Source organism: Typopeltis vanoorti, chromosome 18, assembly GCF_054136105.1.
Source record: "Typopeltis vanoorti isolate ZY-2024b chromosome 18, IOZ_Tvanoo_1.0, whole genome shotgun sequence".
NCBI lineage: Eukaryota > Metazoa > Arthropoda > Arachnida > Uropygi > Thelyphonidae > Typopeltis > Typopeltis vanoorti.
Window position 1 is genome coordinate 65,216,416 of NC_143566.1, and position 17,876 is coordinate 65,234,291.

Here is a 17,876-nt window from a genome sequence, read left to right on the forward strand (position 1 = left end):
AGAAGTTCCTAGATTATTAATATTTTAATTGCCTTCGATTTGATATTCATACATTCGCACGCATGTTATAGAGAAAAAACTAGTCCAATAAATATACTGTATTTCACTATTCAAACTTTTGCTTTTGATTCTTTCAAATTCCTCGTCCCCAGCACACAGACATCCAATCGAACACCTTACTGCTAAACAAATAGATATGTATTTTTCAACTTATCAGTCATAGCTTATCGAGAAGCGCCCTCAGTCGGATGTTTTGTAAATTAACTACTAGCCAAGGCCGTACTTGTGCACCGATGATAAAACTGTTCGCGCAACTTTCGTGAACACAATTCGTCTGCTAACGAAAAATAATTGGAAGTACTTTCAAGGTTTTGGTAATAATTATAATTATAATGCCTCAAAAATGCGTTGGAAATCTTACAAAAGATACGCCTGATATCGAGGTACGTTCTTTATTTCGAGTTGTTCCATATATATATATATATTAGGGTTACCAAGTAATTTTATTGTTGGTTATTTTACTCCTAATCCCAAGTAAGCAAACAGTTAAGTTTGCACCTAAACGTAGTTCAAGTCTAAAGTCTAATATATAGCAATTTGTAGTATTAACTGGGTACTGGGATATGTTCATATTTATATATACTGACTATAACCGAGACTAGAATAACAATTACATTTATTCAAAACGCAACATGTTTCATCGGATTGTCCGACTTCTTCATGCGTGGGAACATAGAAAGCAAATAAAAAACACTATAAGAAACATCGTATCTCTATAAAACGACTATTATAAAATTCAGTTAGCTTTGAACTGTAGCTACAGTCTGTATTGAAGTTCTATTGTTAAGTAGCTGCGTGCGTCTGATTTCACGCGTGTGCCATAGCAGAGCTGAAAGAGTCCGGTAGATTATATCCTTTAGAAAATCTACACACACACACACCTGCATGCGTCCTCACATCACTATCCTGCACAGAAAGTGGGTATCATCTCAACCCTAGCACATCGTGCCAGATCTATACTGTCAGATGATGAAGATCTAAAAAATGAACTACAACATCTACAAAGAACCTTCACAAGTAATGGCTACTCGTCGAAAACTATTAATAAGCATCTATACCGCCACCATCAAAACAAATCAGAAACACAAGACAATCCAAAAGGTTATATCTCCTTACCATATATCAGCTCGCTCTCCACGAAACTAAGAAGAATTTTAAGAAAGTTCAACATAAAAACCTGTTTCTCTACTCTTCCTAAACTAAGATCGATTTTAAGCAAATACAAACAAGCTCACAACCATCTGCAATTCCCAGGAGTGTACAAAATCACGTGTGACTGCAGGAAGCAATACTATGGCCAAACTGAAAAATCCATCCTCCTACGTCTAGAAGAACACCAGAGAGACATTGCCTACAAAAGAACTAGAGCAAGAGCCCTATCAAGCCATGTAATGTTTTCAGTAAACACAAATGATGAAGGCCGTCAACATGAGATAAACTGGACAACAACCTCGAACCTTCATATATGCCGTGACGAGGTCGAGCGACGCATAGTCGAATCTAAGGAAATTGTTATGGATCCTCATCACATAAATAATAACCTTAGCTATAATCTACCGGACTCTTTCAGCTCTGCTATCCGATATTGGCACACGCGTGAAATCCGACGCACGCAGCTGCTTAACAATAGAACTTCAACACAGACTGTAGCTACAGTTCAAAGCTAACTGAATTTTATAATAGTCGTGTTATAGTGATACGATGTTTCTTATAGTGTTTTTTATTTGCTTTCTATGTTCCTACGCCTGAAGAAGTCGGACAATTCGATGAAACATGTTGCATTTTGAATAAATTTAATTGTTATTCTAGTCTCGGTTATAGTCAGTATATATAAATATGAATATATGAATATATATATATAATATTCATCAAAGCTTGATTTGCTTCCTCAGTCTTAAGAAAAGGCTGCTTATATTCCACTAATTCGAGCCCTACCCAAGGGCCTATGAGTTGTGGAAATACTTTCTGAAAATGAAAGCTGTGCCGAACAAAGCGGCCTTTTGCAGCTGCCCAATTTTTAATCCATCTAATTCGAGTGCTTCTAGATGATTTTTCAATGTTTTAGGGATGGCGCCTAAAGCACCTATTATTATGGGAACAACTTTCGTTCTCTTTTGCCAGATTCGTTCAACTTTGATTTGCAAATCGCGATATTTTGTAATTTTTTCATTTTCTTTGTTGTCAATCCGACTATCTCCTGGTACTGATATTTCGATAAACGTAACACCCTTGTTTTCACTTTTTTCAACCACTGTAATATCGGGCGTATTACATTCCAAGCTTTTGTCAGTCTGGATTTTGAAATCCCAGAGTATTTTACCTTTTTCATTCTCAACCACTTTTTGGTGAACTTTATGCTTCCAATAGTCTTTAGATACTTCAAACCCATGCTTTTTTTACATAAATGCCAGTGGAGGCCTTGCTCCATCGCCCCAACCTGAATCGTAACGACTGTATATCTATATAAAAAATCTGGGAAAGTCTAATCAAGATTACTCATTAATTATTATTATTTTTTTTTATTTTTATTTTTATTTTTGTTTTTTAATAGCAAATTCAATCATGTTTCTATTTCAAAATATTCCGTTTCATACTTAGTGATATAACATCACGCGGCGTGTTCTAATTTTAACGATCTATTGTTAGTATTGTAGCTTGTATTTTTTAAACTGTTCTTGAAATACCACTGACGATGGTCTGCTATTTCCAGACCGAAATATTTGGTTAAATAAATATCTTTCTTGTGATTACGTGATTATATCATTACATATATTACTGCTTTACATTATGAGGAGAGGTCACTACCCAGACCGGTTTCGACCTTTTTTTTTTTTTTTTTTTGAGGTCTCATCAGTGAGTAGGTAGACCTAGAATACCAAGGTTTAAGTGAATCGAACTTACATATACCCCCCCCCCCTACTAACGAATTGCCAGACCGGTGTACCAATATATTATTATTACTACGATAAAGAGCCAAGAGGCTATTTTTCCGGCGACATAAATTAAGTTAAGGGGGATAGTAAATCCCGTATTATTTTACAGCTGGGTACGAAACTCTGAGATCTATATCTAAGAGTTTCATGTCGAAGAACTATCGGCGAGTCCAGGCGTAAGTGATCACCTGGGTCGAAACCGGTCTGGGTAGTGACCTCTCCTCATAATGTAAAGCAGTAATATATCTCCCAGGAGCTGCGTTTTACATTATGAGAAACTATTAAGGATAGTGACGGAACTTGCTCCACCTTTGCAACGAGTTGCCCTAGTGTTGTACTACCCAGGTGATCACTTACGGCATTACTCGCCGATAGTTCTTCGACATGAAACTCTTAGATTTCGATCTCCGAGTTTCGTACCCGGCTGTAAAATAATACGGGATTTACTATCTCCCCTTAACTTAATTTATGTCGCCGGAAAAATAGCCTCTTGGCTTTATCGTAATGATAAAATCATTTATATCTTGATTCGAATTATGGGAATAACCGTTGGATTTGAACTACACAGAAACAGTTGCCAGCCTAATTTATTATTATTGAATTATTAAATGATTTTTCTTAAATTATTAACTAACTGTGATTAAATATCTCGACACTCAAATGTTCGACATCTTCGTGCAGCGGAAAAATAAATGCAGTTATAATAAATAAATAAATAAATAAATAAAAAAACTAAGCTTATTATATGATATTAGGAACATAATTCAGCGATGCGTCATGTATCCCTTTGGAAAATGGCACGTGAATGAATGAATGAATCAGTCTGCGAAAAAAAAAAAAAAAAAAAAAAGATGCATTGCTGAACAGGTAGTTTGCGCGATCCAGTGTGTACATGTTTGTTTAAATATTTTGCCTATCTAAAGTGCACGAAATAACGCTAGGTAAGAATTGTGTAAATGAGATCAGAGAGTAAAAAACAGGTGAACTCTGTGCATTTTAGAGCGTAGAATTTAAAAATGGGATTTCCCCCCCCCCCCTCCAGCTCGTCATTTTTTGTTTGTTTTGTGATTAGTGTGCCAAACGATAAATTTGGCTTAGTGTTGTGGGATGATTTAAAATAAGCATGCTTATTTGTTCGTAGACATTGTATTTTAAAACGAATATAAGCAGCCAAAACCGATTTACTTTCATATTTTACTATATTTAGAATAAGAGAGAAAATAAAAACTATTAAAAATGCATGCACATTTAAAAGTGTTTAATAACAACATCGTTTTCTCATGAAATCATCTTTGCATGTCTGTTTCGAAGAAACCAAGTGGTCCTAATATATCAACGCTCCATTTTCCGTGTTACCATTGCTCCTCGCTGATGTGCTACACTAGTCCTCGCCAGATGCATTTGTTGTATGCTTTTCTGGAAGCTTCAATTCTCTGAAGATCAGTCAGTCCAGAGAACACCATCCATCTATCCACGTCATTTAGGTTCTACCACTTTTTCTTTTCCAGGACTTTACCTTCTATTCAGTGGCGGCTCGTGGCTTGAAATCGTGGGGGTACTGTAACTTTCGAAATATACATACACATTGTAAGTACAGTGTATACGTGTTTGGGTAAAATATCAAAATTATGATAAAAAATTTAAAAAAAAATTAAACATGAAAAAATATTGTTTATTATCGATAAAATTATACAGTTTTGGTATAATTCAAAATTACTTAATAAAATATATTCTTCTTGTTTTGTTTCATGAAAAAATATTGTTTATTATCGATAAAATTATACAGTTTAGTATAATTCAAAATTACTTAACAATAAAATTCATTCCTTTAATTGCAATTAAAGGAATGAATTTACAATTTTTGGACATTACAATTAAATCGTTTAATTGTAATTGTGCAGATATTTAAAGAGGCGGAGTAAACACGATAAACACTACGAATACTACTACTTGCGCAAACTGCATATAAACAACAGTGGAACTGCGCGACGGACAGTGCCACATTATGCTAATAGCTCGCATCTCACTATGACGTGCATATGCATGCGCGTGTAGCAATATGACACTGTGGTAAACACAGTGCTGCTAGCGTTCTTCTCTCTCCTAAGTGCTACAAGATGGATTTTTATTATTTTTTATACAAAATAAGAGAATTGTATAGGATTGTTGATGATGAAAAATATCACAAGCAAATATAAATAAATTAAATAGTATATTTATATATCGAGAAAAATTGGGGATATTGCAGTTCCGCGTGCCTATGCACGAGCCGCCCCTCTTCTATTACTATTTTAAGACGTTCTCCTTCTATTCTTTCACTGTGTCCAGCTTTCTTCTGTCAGCCCTTTCTGGCATCAATTCATTTTTCTGCCTTTCACCATATGATATCCTCAGCAGTCTCCTGTAACACCATATATCAGAAAGCAGTATCATTTTCCTATCAGACTTCCTTAGGTTCCAAGTTTCACATCCATAAGTCGCTAAAAGAAAAGAAAAAAAAAATGAAGAAGAAAAAAACGGATTCATTCAGAATCCACAGTTCTGTTCCTGCGGCGATAAGTCCATCCTTCGGGATTTTATTCTATTCGTTGCTAAATGCATCAACATTTTCCAGGAAAGACGGCCAGGCGCAAGAGAAGGAGATGAAGCTTCGGTACAGCTTACAACAAAGTTGTACGTTGATCTTGTAGTCCTTTATACGTTCAAATATTATTATTGTCCAAACCTTCAGCAATACCTCTAAATGAGTTCCTGGATTTTTCTCTTTTTTATTTTACTAGAACGTTTTCCAAAGTCAACGTATAATACAATATTCGCCCGCTTTTCGCTCTTTCGTCCTTTTCAAATATAACCATGATTCTTATACTCGCCACGTGATTTGCTCTTTCGCCATGTTTCGCTGACCTTTCACGCCCTTCTCTGAATTGACTCGTTTTCAGTGTGTTTATAGAAGTAGCACACGATGCATCTCTTAGAAACTGTGCGTTGTGCGTCACCAATATTTGTCCTTATAATACAATATTCATACTTATATTTGTGGTTGTAAGTGTAGTGATAAAGCTAAAAGAAGCCATAAGCTTATCAGCTTGCAAGAAAAGCTAAAACTAATCAAACTTAGTGGAGAAGGCATATGCATAACTGATATACAGTGTTCCTCACAGAACAGTTGGTACAAATGTTAAGAATAAAGCCGAAATGTTAGAGGAAATTGATATATAGTGCGTTATTTACGTTTCTCAGAGGCCAAAATGCATTTGCAAGTTAAATAATGGCTGGATTCCTCTTTGGGCCGATTTCCGGTTTTCGCCGGCGCTATGGTCCCCAACCTGGCGAAAAAATAGGGACGCCTGTAATTTCCGTAATTTGAAGTCCAAAAAATATTTGTTCCTTAATTTTGCCTTCTAAAATGTTTGTAATAGAACATATATATATATGTATGTTCCATTACAAAAATTTTAGAAATCACAAAAAACTGGAAAACTAGCAAGATAAAAAATGAACTTCTCATATAAACAAATTAGGAACAACAACAGTCAAGTTTGAACTGGCGTCCGCGTGGAAGGTCTAGGGTGAAGCGTTAGTGAGTGGGAACTATCTCGAGAACGTCAAAACTGAATTACTGCGCTGTGTGAATCAGGTAAGCTATAACTTAAATTACTGTTTATGTGTGAGGGTTCCAGAACTATTTCTTTAGATTATAAGATGCGTCTTTCTAGTTCATCAGTGCACTTGACTGTTGCTGTTCCTAACTTGTTTATATGAGAAGTTTATTTTTTATCTTGCTAGTTTTCCAGTATTTTTGTGATAGAATGTACACCTGAAGATGTCGGCATTCCGACGAAACTAGTTGTGTTCTAATTAAAGTTTTTGTCTTATTTTGTATTTCTAGTCCGTAAAATTCTAATATAAAAATGTCTACTACTGTATTATTATTATTATTATTATTATTATTATTATTACTGCTTTCTGAAGTAAAAGCTTTCGAGTAGGTCTTATTTTCCTGGCATACTATTCAGTTATAAGCTTGCTTTCCCATAAGGTAAGGAAGGAAAAAAAATCTGGATTGATTTGTATATTCTCCTTCTATACCCAAATATGTGAATAATGTAGGCTCTATAGCAGTGTTTCTCAACGTGGGGCATACGCCCCACAGGGGGGTAATTTGAATATTTTGGAGGGCAATTAGAATGCAATTAGAAAATGATGTTGCATTCGTCACCTCATCACTGATATACTCAAAACACTCACGTTGTCGGCGAGGGGGGGGGGAATAAATCTTTGAGGCGTTGAGGTGGGACATGATCCAAAAAACGTTGGGAAATGCTGCTCTATAGCATATTGTATACTTTTCCTGTTTCCTACATAATTATGCTGTGTTCGAGAAGAATGCAAGTCTTAGCCTTACTATCATGCAACCTAAGGGCATCATCGTTACCAACTGTTTTATGGATGGAGGCTGTACCTTGTGCTGGTCTGCATTCCATCATTGTTTTGACTGTGAAACAGAAAACCCTGAAAAGTCATACACCAACGTTTAATACCGTTGAAAAGTATCTTTTTAATGCTATTAAAGAAATGCCATTGAAACGATGGAATTTCTTAACAGATACAGGAATAGCCAAATCATCATTTTTCGAGGTAGTCCTTCGTAATCGATAATTTGAAACGCAATGATTAAGATATTTCAGAATTTATGTACTGCTTGAATCTTGACAGATAACAAATTAATTTGAAGGAAAATTGTCGATAGAAAGTTTGTAATGTGTAAATTTTTCATGTAGTACTATCATAATTATCTTGTACATCCCCTGACGGTACATATTAGGACTTTGATGATGATAGTGATTTACTATTTTGAGCTTCATTCTTATTGGTATAGTTTGTTATTTGGAATGCACTTTGTAACGTACATTTTCATTTCCATTCTTGCTTCGCTTAACTTTCCATAAGTTATCTGTTTACTATAGAAAATAATTTTTTCTTTGCGTAATTTATGTGTATAATCCATTTGTTAACACTTGTGATGAATAGATTGTACACGTAACAACAAAATAAGTGGTCACTGCTTGTTTTACCTCTAAGCGTTTAACTGTAACAATAATAAATTAATGAAACGAAAGATTCAAATATTTCTGAGCAGTAATTGAGAATTATAACAGACTGAGTTTGTGCTTCAGTATTCCTTGAAATAAAACATGTCCATGCTCGTTCAAACATTGCCTCTGTTAATTTAAAATTAACAGAGGCATGGTTAATTTAAAAATCGTTAAATGATACCTTGACAGTTAGAACAGCTTCAAAAAAAGCGACAGTAAGTGATAATCATTTGGATTTTTTCTGTTAAAAAAATTCGGGAAAAGCGTACTTATGTTCCTGAAAAAAAAATGCGATGAAAATTTTTGTAGTTCGATACGTTAGAATCTCCTAAATATCAAATTAAGATATTCTAACGTATTTCCAAACAGGTAAGGATGATTTCATAAATTCGCAAAAAGACATTTAGTAATAGCATTCTTCTATTCTTCAGTTTATTATCTCATCGACTGAAACTGCCGGTCTACACTGGTTTTCATAAAAAATTGGGAACAAAGAGAAATCTTACAATAACTCAAAAACCGTATGATTACTTTTTATGCATTTCAGTGAAAAGCAGTATGATATGAGACGAGAAAGAAACACCTACAAAAATTGTAAATCATTAGCATCATCATCAAATTCCTAATATGTACCGTCAGGGGATGTACAGGATAATTATGATAGTACTACATGAAAAATTTACACATTACAAACTTTCTATCAACAATTTTCCTCCAAATTAATTTGTTATCTGGCAAGATTCCAGTATTAACAGATCTATTTCTGTCTTTTAAAGCACATTTTACTGTATCAATCCATATACATCTTGGTCTTCCTCTGGGTCTTTTTCCGGTCAACCTGGCAAAGAACACTTGTGCTAATCTTTCCTCTCCCATTCTATTCAAGTGACCACACCATTTGGGATTAGCTCTTCTAACACATTCCTGAATGCTAAAATGGCAAGTTCTTTCCTAATATCCTCATTTGAATGTGATACTGCCGTTGATACCATCTGTTCACTCCACTGATCTTTCTCAGACTTCTCATATCATAGGTCTCCAGTCTTTGATCAAGTGTTTTTTTTTTTTCTAACCCAGATCTCAGATCCATAAGTTAAAACACGTTTGAACACCGTTTTGTATACAGTTAATTTAATGTTTTAACTTATTTCTTTCTTATTCCATATAAATTTATTCAGCTGACTTCCTACCATTCCAGCTTTGCTAATGCTGTTGACCATTTCCATATTTAATTTACCACTTTCATTAAAATTGTGCCTAAATAGTTGAATGTTTTACTTGTTCTATAGGTTCACTACTCAGGAGACAGTTGATGTTTTCATTGTCTTTGTCTTTTTATTGCTGATTTTCATACCAAATTTATTACAAAGTTATTCAATTTAGTCAGGGAAATCTTGCAGACTTGTACTGGATTTATTCAGAGTTTAATATCATCTGCATAAAGTAAAGAGCTGAGATCAACATCTCCAATTTTGATATCAGATTTAATACCACTTTTCTTCATAATGTGATCCATATAGATAAAGAATAACAGTGGAGATGATGTACACTCTTGTCGCACACGTGATTTTACCTCAAACCGTCTTCCTGTACCTCCTTGAAGTTTAACTGCTGACTTACATCTAATAAAGACTATGTATAGCTTGATATAATGTCCCATTTACACCATATAACTGTAGCGTTTTGAAGAGTTTTTCTCTTGTCACCTTCTCATATGCCTTTTCGAGATCAACAAAACTTAAATAGAAATCCTTCTTATATTCCCAACATTTCTCAACTATTTGTCTTAAAGTGAAAATCTGATCATGACAACCTCTATTTGCCCTGAATCCAGCTTGTTCTTTACCAAGTTTCCCTTCTATATTTTTCTTTGCTGTTTCTCAAGTATACTTGCATAATGTTATCATGAACACAGTATAGAAATACCTCTGTAATTCTTGCATTCAGTTTTTATTTCCCTTTTTATAAATGGGTACTATGAGAGCTCTGCTCCAGTCATCTGGAATTCGATCCTCTGACCAGGCCCTCTGAATTATGCAATGCAGACACTCTAAGACTTTTAGATGTCCATATCTGAGAATTTCTGGCCTAAATAGTTTAATTCAGTAACAAATTAGTACATGAAGACAATAGTCAAAAACACAAAATGAGATTGTCCGAGTCTCTCAATAGGAAATGTAGTCCCCCCCCCGGCCTGTGTGATTTTACTCCCTTTGAAAGTTTTTTTGTAGCTACGATGTAATAAGTGGTCTATGTTATTCCAAGTCGTGCAGTCTAAACTGTTAGATATTTCATCAAACCGTTCTCTGCACTTCGCGTCAATAATGTTAAGCTCATACCTGGTATGTTGTATCCTTTCTCTGATTAACGCTAACGAAGTCTTGTAGTATATTCTTTTGGCTGTTGCAGATTGGATATGTCCTTTTACTGCTAAGAACTTCGGGATGATAGTAAAATCTCTACATCTCTTCAGAAATGTAAGGTGATTTAGTAACTTAGCTTTTTTGCATTTGTCCTTTTCTAAGCACCGAACTTTATGTTTCATCTATTTCATCTTTTTTCGTAGCTACGAAAAAACTTTGAGAGCGAGTAAAATCACACAAATTAAAAAATTTGAGGTACTGTATAAGAACAAATTCCAGTCACGACACAGTCTCCCAAACAACAAAGTGAGTTTCAACTTATCAGATTACAGGCTTTCTAATCATGAATCAGAAATCCTTAAAAAGGGTTTCAACTTTGCTATCACCCCGAATTTTATTCCTAAAATGGATTTCATATGTGGGATAGAAAAAAGTCTTTATCATCTTCCAGAGGCTACAGCAAATACTATCAGATTCAATAGTACGATTATTCTTGCTTCAGCAAAACCACCAATACCTAATACTACTCCATATGATAAGAAAGTAATCCACAATTTACGTAACAACAAAGACATTATAATAACCAAAGCGGACAAAGGAAATTCAACAGTCATTCTCAACTCGAAAGATTATTTTAATAAGATTAACTTGTTACTAGCAGACAGTTCCACTTACCAAGTCTTAGATAAAAATCCCATCATGAGTAATCATCTGGAGACTAACGCTCTTATCCGCAATATGACCGTTTGGTCGGATGAACAAAAAAACAACTTAAATCCTTACACCCTATTACTCCAAGCCTTTATGGGGCACCGATGAGTCATAAAGAAAACGTACCACTTCATCCAATAGTTGATGGAAGATCCTCACCTACGTACTTACTAGCAAAGCATCTGGCAAATTTAATGAAAGGAAAAATTAGACAAACAGAGACCTACATTAAAAACTCAACAATTTGTGGAAAAAATCAAGAATATCAAAATATCACAAACGGACATTATGGCTAGTCTAGATGTAGTGTCCTTATTCACTAATGTACCAGTCGTAGAGGTGGTCAACATTCTAAAAGATCTCTTCCCTCAGGACATCACCCAGTTGTTTCATCATTGCCTGAAATCAAATTTCTTCAAGTAAATAACATAGTAGTCCACAGCTGTCATTCCATATATTAATTCAGTATTCCACAAAATTGGCGAGAATGTTAAAAGCTCATAACATCAGAGTAGTTTTTAAACCAACTACCACGATCAGACAAGTCTTAAGATCACCCAAAGATGAGGTACCTTTCTTCAAATTTCCTGGAGTATATGAAATTCCATGCACGTGTGGCCTTTCTTGCATTGGACAGGCCTGTAGAAGTTTTGAAATAAGACAGAAGGAACATGTGGGAGGATGTCAATCACAATAGAATCATCACATCTAGTTTAGCTCATCATTTCTCAACATCAAATCACGTTATAGATTGGAAAAACAGTTCTATGCCTTACATCGAGAATGACTACAGACACAGAACTTTCAAAGAAGCAGCAGTGGTGCTACGCACAGGCAATAATTTAAATAGAAATCAAGGTGCTATTCTTAAAGACATATGGAAATATCTCATCAATCTTTCAGCTCAGTAGAACTACAATATGCGAAAAACTACACAACACGTGGTCATGTACCGGATTCTGACTGAAGCAGTTGAATGCATGCACGCCATCAAACACGAATTATCAAATGTAACGGCCTAGCAGTTACTAAAGTGTATGTTTTCATGTAACTTGATGCATTTGTTTCCACACTAGTTCAACCTTGAAAATGCTAGACAGTGGCTAGTGAAACTTGTTGGCTCTTTGTATTTGTAATCATTAAATCTTATGGTCTTTTAACAATAGAAATTCTTAGTTTTAATACATTAGACCAAATATGAACAATTTAAAATTGCGTACTTTGAAAAATACATATTAACCTCCCAACTGGCCAGGACATCTATATACATCCAACAAAATCTGGATACGATGCATGCTATCTGTTGAAAGTACATGGATAAGAAGTGCAATTTGGCCGTCATGTCCATTAGAAAATGCGATAATCCTTACACTGAAGAGAACGCTTAACCAGATTATCTCGTGATCATAATTTTATAGGCAACTGCGTCTCAGTTGCCTATAACAAGAAACGCAGTTCCTCTTGTTCTATGCTGGATAACTGGACTTTAGTTATATTGGATAGACTAAAAATATAGAAATTATTTTTATTTTCTCTTTTTATTGTATACGTTTTAATGCAAGGACAAAATAAGACATCCTTGCATACCTTCTTCACTTAAATATTGTATTACCCTGGAGAACCAATGCCAGTTTTAATTTTTTGTGCTAATAATAATAATCGTATGATGATACACGACCTCACGTGAGTCCCCTTTACGGGGAGGTACGCCACCATCTCATTCCCCCCAAATTTTATCCGGGCTCCAGAACCGGCATAGCTTGCCTGCTTGCGAGATGAAAACCCCAGATAAACTGAATTTTTGTACTAATTTTGTCTGATCGCTTAGTCACAATATTTTATTTGTTCTCGAAGAACTTAATCCAAGATAATTATCTGAAATATTTTGAAAAAAAAAAAAAAAAAAGGGTGCCGACATTCTAGATTATATTCTTTTTATTTTTGTTCAAAATCAAATTTCGTAGAATACTCAACAGATTGCCTGAAGGATGCGCTTTAACGACTTTGTTTTATAGATAATAACATGAAAAGCTGTAATCATATGAAATGTAAAGTTTACATACTGTGAAAAGTATGAAATACGAAATTAGAAGAAAGTAGATATTTATAATTCAATTACTATGAAGTATCTACTTCCGCGGATACAACATATTATTGGCTTGCTTCTTTTATCAAACGGTAAAATGAAGTAATAGATATTGAATACTATCTGTAGAAACTTTCAAACCAGTAGAAAATTAGAGTAGTTATTTCTAATTCAGTTCCAGGAGTTTAATTTTGAAATAAATAAAAAAAATATATTGAACAAAAAATTTGGCATGAAAAAAAGAAAGTCGGTAGTGTAAGGGCTGTCCCCTGTAACGCTACTCTCGGCTTGCCTTGTGCTTTACCTAGCCATATACCACACATAGTGAAAAACAATTTACAATTTTCGCCAAATATTATAGAAGTCGCAGTATTTATTACAATATATTTAGTATATCCACATTTAATAAACACTAATATTAAAATGTGTTTTTATTTTTTCTGTTCACTTCAGCGCCCCTTGAAGAAGACGCCCCAGTGCAACATATCATCTGCTTACTGTGTTAAGCCGGCCCTATATATAAAAACTTTGGCGTAAGCGAGATCGTATCCGCGTGAACGTGCTCAACAATAGTATGGCATTCAGAGCGCCTTCAAATGTTAACAATCCGTTTGCTAGTTACTTTTTGTTTTTAAAAGATTACATTTTTTTATTTTTGTAAAATAAAAAAGCTTTCTAAATAGGCTTTTACAAACAACTCCACAATACGTGGCAGTCGAAAGCCTTTCGATAAATAAGCAGAAGATTCTAGAATATTAAATTCATATCTGCTGTTTACATTATACATACGCAGGGGCGGCTCATGCATAGGAACTGCGCAACTGCACACCCCCAATTTTTCTCAATATATAAATATATTTATTAATTTATTTACATTTGCAGGTAATATTTAATTTTATCATCAACAATCCTATACCATTCTATTATTTTGTATAAAAAATAATAAAAATCCATCTTGCAGCACTTGGAGGGCGAAGGACGCTAGCAGCACAGTGTCATATTGCTACGCCGCAAGCATATGCACGTCATAGTGAGATACGAGCTATTAGCGTAATGCAGCACTGTCCGTTGCGCAGTTCCACTGTTGTTTATATGCAGTTTGCGCCAGTAATAGAGTGTTCGTAGTGCTTATCGTGTTTACTCCGTCTCTTTAAATATTTGGACCCGCCACGCATGATTATTGTAAATTAATTGACTTGTTAAAATTTATAATAGAAAATAATTTAGATTGTGTTCTTAGTGAAATTACTGTATTAATAAAAATTCTCTTGACAATTCCTATGACCACATCAGAGCCTGAACGCTGTTTTTCAACATTAAAGAGAATAAAAACATTTCTGAGGAGCACTATGAATCGGGATAGGTTAAATGCACTTGCGATGATTTCAACGGAGAAAAAAATTCTTCAACAGTCAAAAACCTCAAGGAAAAAGTTATTGACCATTTCGCTCGAAACAAAACAAGAAGAATGGATTTTATTTTTAAGTAATTTTGAATTATACTAAAAGATAATAAACAATATTTTTTCATGTTTAATTTTTTTTTAAATTTTTACCATAATTTTGATATTTTATCCAAACACGTATACACTGTACTTGCAGTGTGTATGTATATTTCGAAAGTTGCAGCACCCCACGATTTCAAGCCACGAGCCGCCACTGATGTATACCACCACCGCATACTTATACTGATGAGAGTATTTATGTACTAATGAGAGTACAGTACTTATATAAGTATACAATCAAATTTTGATAAAATTCTAATATAGTATTACTGTTTCACAAATTCTGTACTATTTATGTTGCATTTTTACATTACATTTATAGAGTATACACCTTGGGTGTACTCTACTGTGTTACAGTATGAACCTTAAAGGATCAAATGATCCTTCCAAAATAATCTCAGAATCAGGAAGAACAGCGCTAGACGAGTTCGTCTAGCGCTGTTCTTGCCTTATTTGCCTCATTATAAAAGGTTTCAGTGTTCCAAAAACTGGTTTGACCAACATCTTTATTGGCTGTTCGCTGCCTGAAACAAATGAAATGGCTGGTTCCAGTCCTGCCTAGAATAAACTTTATACATGTACACTGTACAGTACTATTCACTGTAAATATCACTGTGCCATTTTTATGCATTAGCAACCCAGTGAACGATTGCCGCATCGAATCAACAGTGCGTACGCTGTCTTTGTCCATGTGCCAGTGGAACGTGATCATGAGTCTCTAGTATAATGATTCCCTGCTTACTGTCACGAGAGGTAAACTGCGTGAAATTCAGTATTGCACTAGATCAGTGGTTCTCAAACTGTGGGACGCAACCCCCAGGGGGGGGGGGGGGAGAATACCTTGAAAGGAGGGCGCGGCATACTTTCCTACAGATAAAAATTAAAACTGCCCTAAATCAGTTTTAAAAATAACAACAAATAAAAATAAAGAAAGAAAAACTTTTGATGATACAGGTTTTAATTATCATGAATTTCAAAATAACTAATAATTATTTTCTTCACTCGCACTTATAAAACGCGTGCGCTAGATACAGTGTTGATAGTTCGGCAGCGGCCATATCCTCTTCCAGGCAGCACTATACACGCGCAGCTGAAAGCAGCGACTTAATGATATTAGGCCTAATATTGTAATACTTTAATTATTTTGTGTCAAAAACTGTTAAATAGTATGTAGAAAACGCAAAATAAACTGAATAAAACGTCAAACTTAGTATGACTTATATTTTGATAAATAAAACCTAAAACCGGCGGGGGGCATGACAGTGTTTTCTCTTGTGAGGTGGGGCTCAGAGGTATAAAAAGTTTGAGAACCACTGCACTAGATGGTTTGCAGTGTTTAGGATGAAGTTAGAGTGTGATAGCAGCTAACTATATGATCATAGTCAAATAACTGAGTTTTCAGTTATTATAATATATTTCAGTTATCACGTACAGTCAAATAACTGCACGTGATAAAATTTGAAGAAAAGAGAATACATAATCAATCTGTTATGTAAAATAATCTGGATTTTTGTATTAATACCTCACCTCTGCCTTAAATTGTCATCATCTCTCTCCCTCTCCCCCCCACTCTCTCAACCCCCCCCCCATAAAATGGGAATAATAAAGAATGCATTCCTCACAAGTTACTCAAGCTACACCAATTTGTAGCTTCATTTTCTGTATGTTGAAAATTAGTAATAATCACCTTTTTAATCTCTACTTGCTTGTGGTGATAGGATGACTCTTCTTCTTCAGCCTCTTTGCATCCTCTGTTGGACATAGATTTCCCACATAAATATGTAAACATGTATCGCCGATGTTCTTCGATTGGAAAGATCTGAGTTCGAATCCCAATCTATCTAGGAAAAAAAATCTTTTATCACAGTTTTCTTGTCTAGACGGTGAATCAGTGGCTCTTATACGGGGATGGTAGGGTTACCCTCCCTGAAACTCGCAAAACAGGCAAACTGGCAAGAACATAAGAACATACGCAATTTATAGACAACATTCTGGCTTCATAATCTTATGCTTCGGCCATAATTCCAAACAAAATAACAAACAAGCCCTATAAATTCCCGCTTAGCTAATGTCCGCCATATGCCCTCCACTCGAGTCAGTGTCCTCTAATTCTGTCCTTTTTGCAATAGGATCATTCTTGTCTCCAAGCTGTTTGGACCACTTTCCAGCCTGTCTTCTTTTACCCCCACCCACTAATGTGTCACTTTCATTAAACACTGGAATAATTTAAAAAAAAAAAGCTTTATTTTTAAAAATATATAGGTAGATTTCCTAACAGATAATTTTTATATAGCCAAAAGGCTTTATTTCCTAACGTGATTCTTCTATTAATTGCTTTATCCTACTTTTCCTTAAAGCTAAGTGTGTATATCGTTTACCATTTTCCGAGCTTCATTCTATGAATGTTTTTTTGCTATCAGAACAGTGTCATTTGCAAAACGTAAATGATTCATATTTCTTCTATTGATGTTAATTTTATAGTTTTTCCATGATACATTATGTATGACGTCATGGGAAAACTACTCGAGACCGCCAAGACTTTAGTAATATAGAATAATATAGGTAATAAATAATAAAGCAATGTTCTTCGAATGTACATTTAGAAATACCAGTTGTTGCGTTTAAAGATTCATAGCTTATCTTAATATATATAGATATTAAATTGAAGAATGACATGCTTCTTTTTTTACATGCCCACTCAGTCTCCAAAAGCTAGATAAGATTAAAAGGCCTCGCCTGTTCTGTATAAGGGAATAAAAGAAGTTAGATAATTTCTTTTTTTTTAATTTTTTTTTTTAAATTTTAGATGCATCCCTCTTAATATTCACAAATAGTCTTACCCACCGGAATAGTCTTCCGCAATTCATCGACGAGCCCTGAGATTTACGTAATTTCGTGGCTTTCCTTAAGAATATCGGTTTATTCAGTTTGCGTTGATTTTATTTGAGGTTACTGCATTAATTGACAAAGTAAAAATCTCAATGCATCATTATTTATTCAGCTCTTGAGAGTGGAAATGTGAAAGCAGAATGTCTCAAGAAATAGTTCAAAGACAGGTGTGCAAGTAATCTAATCCTTGTTATCTCCCCATTCTCGCATTGTTCGTCTGAAAACCTTTATCTT

The 17,876-nt window shown here is 34.7% G+C and overlaps 1 protein-coding gene across 1 annotated transcript in view; it reads left to right on the top strand.

The window, feature by feature from the left end:
* The first annotated feature begins 304 nt into the window (after positions 1 to 304).
* The window catches only part of su(r) (dihydropyrimidine dehydrogenase su(r)), a 413,031-nt gene continuing 395,459 nt past the window's right edge, over positions 305 to 17,876 (top strand). Inside the window, exon 1 of the mRNA XM_090408491.1 lies at positions 305 to 443. Coding sequence (XP_090264617.1) covers positions 393 to 443 — 51 coding nt within the window. The 5' untranslated portion in view covers positions 305 to 392. The remainder of the gene's footprint in view (positions 444 to 17,876) is intronic.